General features: G+C 40.0%; 1 protein-coding gene across 5 annotated transcripts in view; it reads left to right on the forward strand.

Moving 5' to 3' along the window:
• Nucleotides 1-9,593, forward strand: part of acaca (acetyl-CoA carboxylase alpha) — a 47,830-nt gene that overhangs the window by 10,234 nt on the left and 28,003 nt on the right. For all 5 annotated transcript variants that reach the window (XM_015392098.1, XM_015392100.1, XM_015392097.1 and 2 more), the window contains exons 12-23: nucleotides 2,942-3,103; nucleotides 3,224-3,387; nucleotides 3,876-4,026; nucleotides 4,195-4,298; nucleotides 4,385-4,612; nucleotides 4,769-4,919; nucleotides 5,017-5,151; nucleotides 7,754-7,900; nucleotides 7,987-8,175; nucleotides 8,286-8,386; nucleotides 8,492-8,580; nucleotides 8,665-8,789. In XM_015392098.1, the coding sequence (XP_015247584.1) occupies nucleotides 2,942-3,103; nucleotides 3,224-3,387; nucleotides 3,876-4,026; nucleotides 4,195-4,298; nucleotides 4,385-4,612; nucleotides 4,769-4,919; nucleotides 5,017-5,151; nucleotides 7,754-7,900; nucleotides 7,987-8,175; nucleotides 8,286-8,386; nucleotides 8,492-8,580; nucleotides 8,665-8,789 (1,746 nt within the window). The remainder of the gene's footprint in view (nucleotides 1-2,941; nucleotides 3,104-3,223; nucleotides 3,388-3,875; nucleotides 4,027-4,194; nucleotides 4,299-4,384; nucleotides 4,613-4,768; nucleotides 4,920-5,016; nucleotides 5,152-7,753; nucleotides 7,901-7,986; nucleotides 8,176-8,285; nucleotides 8,387-8,491; nucleotides 8,581-8,664; nucleotides 8,790-9,593) is intronic.

Consider the following 9,593-nt stretch of genomic DNA (forward strand, 5'->3'; position numbering starts at 1 on the left):
GTATATTCTCTCGCTCAAAACCTGCTCTTGATTCAGGATTTTTTCTCTCAGTGTGAAAATGTTTCATTGGCAGGCCTGCCTTCCTATTGGCCAGTCTCAACAGAATTGACAGCTGAGTGGTGATATTAGGTGCGTTAGAGATGAACACCACCTCATCTGGAATGTGGATAAAAGCTTACGGCTGTGTTGATAGACGGGGTTAAAAGTCTGTTGTGAAGCTGGACAGGCTGTCGGCACCTGAATCAGAATGCTGGAATCACGTGTGTTATGCAAATTATTGGCGGAAAATTTACATTACGACACTTAAACTCAATACAGCCGTAAGCTCTCGTCCACATTCAACTCGAACGCACCTACTGATGGAGCCAGGAAGTCTGGGTAATGAAAGTTTTCTCGCGGAACCACCTTTGCACCTGACATCACAACTCTGCCGTCAATTCTGTTGATGCTGGCCAATAGGAACGCAGGTCAGCCTGAAGCACAATTTTCACATTGAGATAAAAATCCTGTATTGAGAGCAAAGATTGAGGTTTTGAAATGGTGAAGAAAAAGTTTTGAGAGGGAAATCTATTATTAAAAGCAAATGTTTTCCCTCAGATTGCAAAAAAAAAAGAATATTTGAGAATAAAATTATATTTTTTAAAAGCTTTTTTTTACCCTTGCAAATAATGTGTATCTTTTATTCATTCTATGACAAGAACCTTTTCGTCAGTCTCAAATAACATCAGTTTCTGCTCTCGGTGTGAACATTTGGTTTTTCTATTATATTTACTTTACTTTAAAAAAATTGTTTTCCCAATTCAGATTGCAAACTCTGTAGTTTGACAGATATCAGTATTTGTGATGTTCTGCTTTTACCTACATCAAAATTGCAGTTTTATTTTAAATTTTCATACGCTCTAACTACAAGTAACACATATGCTCAATAGATGTACATGTTTGTAGATGAGGCCTAATTAAAACAAGAAATTGAACAGTTTTCATAACTGAGAATAGCTCGCAGATTAGATTAGATTAGATTCAACTTTATTTTCATTACACAGGTACAGGTACAAGGCAATGAAATGCAGTTTAGGTCTAACCAGAAGTGCAATAGCAACAAGTGCAGGATAAATAGTGGTTCCATAAATATAGGATATGGGTTTCTACTGAGTGAGTATAGAGATGAATACCATTATAAATAATGAATCTAATATATAGATCACTAGTGTTATGAACTCAATTTACAGCTGGATATGTACCGAATATAATATACAGGTGGATATTACTATAAAAAGGGTTTTTACAGTTATGCACAATAGCATATGGATTTTACTATGGAATGAATAAATAAAGTTTGGACAGAAGCTATCTAAATTAAAGTGCAGTGGAAGGTAATTGCATATTACAGTTAAGGTACGTTATTGCAAATGTATATGTAAACAATTGGTACTGTGAATAAACGAGGAGCATCAGTCCTTGTTCAACATAAAGTAAAGTGTTCGCTTTATTTACTTAATTTATTGGTAAAATACTGAATCTTTACCCTCAATTTACACTTTCACAACGTGAATATTTACTGCCGTGTTGCCTCTTGCTGCGTCATCCTTCAAAAATAGAATTTAATAGAGTTTTGCCGGTTTATGCAGTTCACATCGGGGTGGAGTGGATGCTATGTAAATTAGGGGTTATGGTAATGATAATAGCCTAAACCGCACACGGGGGCCTTTCTTAAAATCAAAATATTACCAAACAACAAAGGAACCTCCAGGCTTCCCTTGTTTTCATGGCCTTGAAAGCACTTTTATCCATTGTTGCAGGTATTTTTTTTTAACTGCATGCATTGATCTGCAGACCAACTGCAACTTTTTACCCTCTGTGGTGGCAGGCTCATTTTAAGTATAATACTACTGCCTTAATCACTGGAACGAGAAATTATACACCTAATTGTAACATGGTTTAAACTTTGAATGCCTCTGCAATATGGAAATTGTGATTTTATTTATTTATTTTTTCAAAATTGTATGGAAAAAACAATTAATCATCCAGCCTTTAGTTTTGTTTAGCTTAGTTTATCTTCTTTTAACTTAGACCAGTGTACCTGTCCCTGCTAAAGAAAAGCATTTAAACAGTATGATTTTGCTTTTTGCAGTTTTTGTATCAAAAACATTGGTTTGTTTTTTTAAATATCCTTTAATAACTCAGAACATTGGATTTATACCACAATCAAAACGCACATAGTTCGACTACTTTGGCTATGTTCACACAGCAGCCTGAAGTGACCCGAATCCGATTTCTTTATGCCTATATGTAACCTGTATCTGACCTTTTCATGACAGTCTGAACAATTCAGATCCAATTTTTTTCCAATGCAACCCAGGCCACTTGGCTATGTGGTCCTGAATCCGATACAAATCTGATCCGTCTGAGTAGCAAGGTTGCATTAATCTGACCTGTATGCCATTAATACCCGACAAAGGTCACTATTCTGCACCTTGCTACACAAAAGTGGCAAGAAAAACAACAACCATGGCAGACGATGATGCGGAGAGTAGTATTTATGTTTAAATATTGAAAAGATTGTTTTTTTAAGGTGACGTCATTACGTCCTCTACTGACATGCCACACACTTGCGTTGTATAAATGCCGTTCACACTGGAGATCTCTTACACATCGCATATTTGTAAACGTGAGCGGCAAAGCAAAAAAACGGGATTTCACAAAAGAAATCGGAATTGAGCATCAAGGCCTGCAGTTTGAACGTAGCTAAAGTTTTCTGTCTGCACTGCATTTGATTGAAACATTTTGTAAAATATTATTGTTTTTTGTTATTCATTTATCTGTTTTGAAATTCAGTTAGGTTTGCTCATGTAAAAAAGACCAAGGAGTATTGAAAGTTATGCAAGGATGTCAATTTGGGTATTGAACATTAACGTAATGTTTTTCCAACACTTCTAATCAGATTGCGATGGGTATTCCTCTTTATCGGATCAAAGACATCCGGATGCTTTATGGGGTCCAGCCTTGGGGAGATACTCCTATTGACTTTGAGTCCCTGTCAAACACACCCTCCCCACGCGGGCATGTCATCGCAGCACGCATCACCAGTGAAAACCCAGATGAGGTACCATTCCATCTCTGTTCCTACACCACATAGCTGCTGCTTCATGTTCTGTTGCTTTTCATTTGTGAGCGTTTTTTTCCTTTTGAAGATAAAAAACGGTGTCTGGCTGTATCTTTGCAGGGCTTCAAGCCAAGCTCCGGAACGGTGCAAGAGCTGAATTTCCGAAGCAATAAAAATGTCTGGGGTTACTTCAGTGTTGCTGCAGCTGGAGGCCTGCACGAGTTTGCGGACTCTCAGTTTGGGCACTGTTTCTCTTGGGGGGAAAATCGTGAGGAAGCCATTTCGTGAGTGAACTTTAAATCAAATTCTAAAACACTACATCTCCAAACATGACCTATGCAATCAAATTAATTAGTCTATTATTAATAGCATGGATATAAAACTGAGAATACTGGAATTTATTAAATGGAATGAATTTCCACAGAGTCTATATGGCTTAGTGAGAAATGTTATCCGAATGTGAACAGAAATAAATGTCTTTAGAAGTTGTCCAAATTTTGAAAGGTCATAATGGTTTTGGTGCCTTTACAGATACTACGGGACCACATTATTACAAAGCCTGTACTATACATAATCTGAGGTGTTTTTGCATTCATTCATTCTGTATTGTTTGCCAAACCCATTACCGGTGTGATGCCTAAACTCAATTATGGTTTCATCTGAACAGTCAGGTCCACTAAAAGTCTCAGCAGTAATCTAACTGACACAAAAAATATAAATGTAGATGGTTCTGTTTGGAAGAAGATTTTTTATTACCATTTTCTTTTTCCAGCAACATGGTGGTTGCTCTCAAGGAACTGTCTATCAGAGGAGACTTTCGAACCACAGTGGAATACCTGATTAAGCTGCTGGAGACTGAAAGCTTTCAGCATAATAGCATCGACACAGGCTGGCTGGATCGACTTATTGCAGAGAAGATGCAGGTATACAGCTCTAGCCACCTAGTGGTCTTCTAGAGAACAGTTCTAGAATGAAATCACAGCACTGCAACATGAGCTCATATCAATAGTGTATTTAAATTCAAAAGGTATGCACACAGCTTTAACTGAATAAGGTTTTTGCGGCTGAGGAGTAAAAAGACTTGTTTACAGGCTGAGCGTCCTGACACCATGCTTGGAATAGTGAGTGGAGCTCTGCATGTCGCAGATGTCAATCTAAGAAACAGTGTTTCCAACTTTCTTCATTCCCTAGAAAGGTACGTTTTGAAGCTAAACTCTCTTTTTAGAAGTTAAACATTATTTTGGGGGGAAAAAAACTTAAGCCTTTTTACTCTTTAATCAGGGGGCAGGTGCTACCAGCGCATACACTACAGAACACGGTGGATGTGGAGCTGATCTACGAAGGCACAAAGTATGTCCTGAAAGTGACACGACAATCTCCCAACTCGTATGTGGTGATCATGAACAGCTCATTGGCCGAGGTGGATGTTCATCGCCTGAGTGATGGGGGCCTCTTGCTGTCATATGACGGAAGCAGCTACACTACATACATGAAGGAAGAGGTGGATAGGTAAGACTCATAAATACTTTATAATGTCAGTATGTTTTAGCTTGTACAACATTAAAGAATTCATTGCTGCACTGTAGTTTAAAACCACAGCATGCCGTATTTGAATTTAAAACCTGATATCTGTTAACACCATTCTAATGAATTTATGCTACCTAGGTATCGAATCACAATTGGGAACAAAACGTGTGTTTTTGAAAAGGAGAACGATCCCTCGCTGCTGCGATCTCCCTCAGCTGGGAAACTCATTCAGTACACAGTTGAGGATGGTGGACATGTGTTTGCTGGACAGTGCTTTGCAGAAATAGAGGTACAGTGTCTATTCAGAGCTTTAACAAATAAAGAAGGTTGACCCTTCAAAAATAGATGTCTTGGTTACAAGTTTTTAATGTTTCTGTGGATATCAGGTGATGAAGATGGTCATGACCCTCACTGCTGCGGAGTCAGGATGTATTCACTATGTGAAAAGAGCCGGAGCAGCTCTGGAACCTGGCTGTGTCATTGCCAAACTGCAACTGGATGACCCAAGCAGAGTGCAACAGGTTAGACTGAAGCATTATACCCGTGCTTGTAATTTATTTTCCAAAATACACCAATACATCTGTCTAGCAGTGAATAATGTGTTTTTTTTTCTAATTAAGTCCTCTATGAAAAATTGCCCTCTTGAAAGAGTGCAGATTAATACTCAGCTGCAGATTGAGGGCATTATACATTGGTTGTTAGGGCGTTGACACATCACTTGAGATTCAGAGCATCGGTGAGGCAGGAAATCGATGCTGCCAACGAAGATGACAGCTCCATTATCTGATAAAAAGAGATGTCTCACTGCTTCAATGTCTAAACACCCAAATATGTCGACATGGGTTTAGAAAAATGGAAGGCAAATCTGACTGTGGCTAATTGTATGTTTATGATGGTTAGCCAGCAATTAACAGGAAAGTATTAAATAGGCTTTAATTTTTTCAGTCAGATATTTCCATCTCTCTCTAAGATCAAAATCTTTAACCTCACCTCTAACAAAGGTTTTCTTTTGATTATGTTATAGGTCCTAAACAGACATGTGTTGGTTTAAGATTTCAGGCATAAGTAAACGTAACATACTAACTTAATTGCACAAAAAATTGAAGCATTATTGAACCCCTTTTGTCATAGTTATCTTGAAAGAATGACAAGGGGATATTGAAATAACTATTTAGTGAGTGTATTAACATGATCAGCCATCTTTGTAAGTATGGTAAGTCTGTATCCTGCAGCTTGTTTACGCTTTTATTAAAACCTCTTTTTCAAAAGTGATCAGATTTGCTTGTTTAGTGTTTTCACCAGGATTTTTTGTGTTGTTCTCAATCAATGTTAATTAGCCTAGTGTTGTTTAAGCAAGTGTATTGTGCATATTTTAGCCAACTGACTGACAGTGCACCACAAGAGCTTTGGAGAAAGGTCCTGCCGAGTTAATCCACATGCTAGATAGGTAGAAAATTGGCTTCTTATTCAAAGTACCCCTCCAATAGTTTCCATGCACCCCTTTGTCATTTGTATTATTTTTTGTGTTAAATGAAAGGGAGAAACAAAACTATCAAACCAGATTTCATACCCGTCATCTGCTGCTTTATCCGGGACCGCGAGGGCAGCACTCTCTGCAGAGACTCCCAGACCTCCCTCTCCCCAGACACCTCCTTCAGCTCTGCTGGGAGAAGCCCATGGTGCTCCCAGGCCAACTGAGAGACATACTCCCTCCAGTGTGTCACAAGGGAGGGGTCCAGGGGGCATCTTAAAAAGATGTCTGACCCACGTCAGCTGACTTCCTTTCAATGTGGAGGAAAAGAGGCTCAACTCCAAGCATCTCGTGGATGACCAAGCTCCTCCCCCTGTCTCTAAGGGAGAGCCCAGCCACCCTGCGGTGGTTGATTCTCAGCCCTGCCGCTTCACACGCTGCTGCAAACCGCCCCCAGTGAATGCTGTAGGTCTTGGCAGGAGGGTGCCAGCAGAGCAACATCATCTGCAAAAAGCAGGGATGAGATCCACTGGTCCCCGACACCCAATCCTATTCATAAAGTTAATGAACAGGATCGGTGACAGAGGGCAGTCCTGTCTGAGTCCAAAATGCACCGGGAACAAGTCTGAAATAATACTGGCTATGTGGACTAAACACCTGCTCCACTTGTATAGGGACCAGATAGCCCCAGTACGGAGTCCCCTACTCCTGAAGCAACCCCCTCAGGGAACCACTAGTTACACGATTGAATTCCTTCTCCAGCTCCACAAAACCCATGTGGACACACAAGCATGATTGAGAATCCTGCATTAAGTGTGGAGCTGGTCACCTGTTCCACTTCCAGAACGAAAACCACACATGCTTCCCCTAAAGCTGAAGTTCATCAGTCAGCCAGACTATGCTCTCTAGGACCCTGGCATAGGCCTTCCCAGGGAGGCTGAGAAGTGTGGACGGCCTTATAGTTGGAACACCCCCTCCAATGCCCCTTCTCATGCAGTGGAACCACAACCCTGGTCTCCCAATCCAGGGGTACAACATCCACGAGATGTTGATGAGGCGTGTCAGCCACAACGCTGCAGCACACTTCTGCTCGTTCGCGGAGCTCACACTCATATTTGTTAGGGTTTTTTTGTTTATTTTATCTGTTTGTTTTTTTTTTTACTTTTACCTGGAGTTGACTGAGTTGAGCTGGATCCCAGATGCTTCTGAGTATTCATAAAATCCCTTTGAATATAACGCTTTGATGGCTTGCTAGGTTGGACGCATTTAAAATGTATCAATTGACGTCGCATGCACAAACAGCGAACTTCCGACCACAAGTGTTTTGCCCGGAACTGCTGAGATTTGGATCTGCTCATCAGTGTTTTATTCGTGAAGGGTCAAATAAGAAGGCTATTTTAAAGATATTGTTCTGTAAAAACTTACTAAATCATCCCTAAACTCTTTGACCAATCTTGGTTAGAACCTTCAGATAAATCTAGGAGGGCTGTTATATAAACTAACAATAATTATATAAATCCAAAATGATTTTTTTTTTTTACAGTTTTTATGAAGAACCAACCAGGGTTGTTGAAATTATTAACCAGTTAATTTAGAATTCTTGATCTACCCGGAATGTCCCCCTTTTTTATGATGTATGTTTAAACCAACAGGCGGAGCTGTACACAGGAGCACTTCCTTTAGCCCAGACCGTAGCCCTGAGGGGTGAGAAGCTGCATAGAGTATTCCACAGCACTCTGGATCATCTCGTTCACATAATGAACGGCTACTGCCTTCCTGAGCCTTTCTTCAGTGCTAAAGTAAATATTTGGTATTTACAAGTAATGCTCATATATGCGCTGAAAATGGTAGATGCTAATAAAAAGTTGCTTTGTGTGTCTCCTAGCTGAAAGAGTGGGTGGAAAGGCTCATGAAAACCATGCGTGATCCATCCTTACCCCTTCTTGAACTTCAGGACATCATGACTAGCGTTTCAGGTCGGATCCCCCCTGCTGTAGAGAAGGCCATTAAAAAGGAGATGGCTCAGTACGCCAGCAACATAACATCTGTGCTCTGCCAGTTCCCCAGCCAGCAGGTGCACCACTAACACATCTCACCAAACCTAGCTATGCACACATTGGTTTTTTTTGTAGTCATTTGAGATAGAGAATGATTTAACATATTTATATACTCCTTTGTTTTTAGATTGCTAATATCCTGGACAGCCATGCTGCTACTCTCAACAAGAAATCAGAGAGAGAAGTGTTCTTCATGAACACTCAAAGCATTGTCCAACTGGTGCAGAAGTAAGCCTCATGTACCTCAGCTCTATATTCATTCTATTGGTGTACTGTAACTGGTGCAGATTCTTAACAGTTTCCTCTCCGTACGTCTTTGTTCGTCTCCATCAGGTATCGCAGCGGCATCCGAGGCCACATGAAGGCAGTGGTGATGGACTTACTCAGACAGTACCTGAAAGTAGAGATCCAGTTCCAGAATGGTGAGATGATTAACACTCGAATTAATCAGATGCTCTCCGACTTGGTTTGATCAAATGTATCCCTTTGCATTGGTTTCATTGCAGGCCACTATGACAAGTGTGTGTTTGCACTCAGAGAAGAAAACAAAGGGGACATGGTCAATGTTGTGAACTACATTTTCTCCCATGCACAAGTCACTAAGAAGAACCTGCTGGTTACTATGCTGATTGTAAGTGTCCAGCTTCCTGGAAAAAGATTGTTCTTATTTTGCTTTTTTTTTTTTTTTTTTGCCCTCACCAGTAAAGATGTACGTAACATTTTAAAGCAATTTCCTCTTCTACTGCAGTTTCAAAAAACTATAGTAATAACGCAACCTTTTATTTAACTTTTTTTTATTCTGTGGTGAACATCATGGCGTCAATAGCTTTTTAAAAGAGATAGGTTCACATTACAGGTCCTCGTCATATTTATCTGTGGACATTAAGTGGGTTTCCAAATGAACCTTGGTCTCGTATACCAGGATCCCACTGTTGTAGTTTAATGCTTCAGTAGACTTTAGCAAAGTCCACATGTTAAAGCCTCTGACAGTAATACATAAGACTTTTTCCTAATTTCTCCCTCAAGAGAACCAGTTAGCATGTAGGTAATATCGCATGGTTGTTATGGAGACCCGGTGACCTAAAATACTACTATTTTTTCCCTGTAGTCCTCCCCATTCTGTTCACTGTGTATGGTAGAGGATAATAGATTCTGACCCAACCTTTGTTAATGAGAAGTTGACCTACATTTTATCTAACGTTTAGAACCTCGGGAAACAGAGCCTCCTAACTTTATTTTTTTTTTTTTTTTCCAAGCCAAAAAGACTAAGGGCCGGATTTATCAAGATCCAATTTTGCGTGCAGTAATTTGCGCTCGCAAACTGGAATGTTGCAAAAGGGGCTGAACCATGGTTTGCGGGTGATTTAACAAGAGCGATTGCGTAACTGGTGGCAGGTGCAAAACTGTTGGAGACGCCCTATTTAAATGATGGTTT

The sequence above is a fragment of the Cyprinodon variegatus genome, unplaced genomic scaffold (assembly GCF_000732505.1).
Source record: "Cyprinodon variegatus isolate N-32 unplaced genomic scaffold, C_variegatus-1.0 Scaffold573, whole genome shotgun sequence".
Lineage (NCBI taxonomy): Eukaryota > Metazoa > Chordata > Actinopteri > Cyprinodontiformes > Cyprinodontidae > Cyprinodon > Cyprinodon variegatus.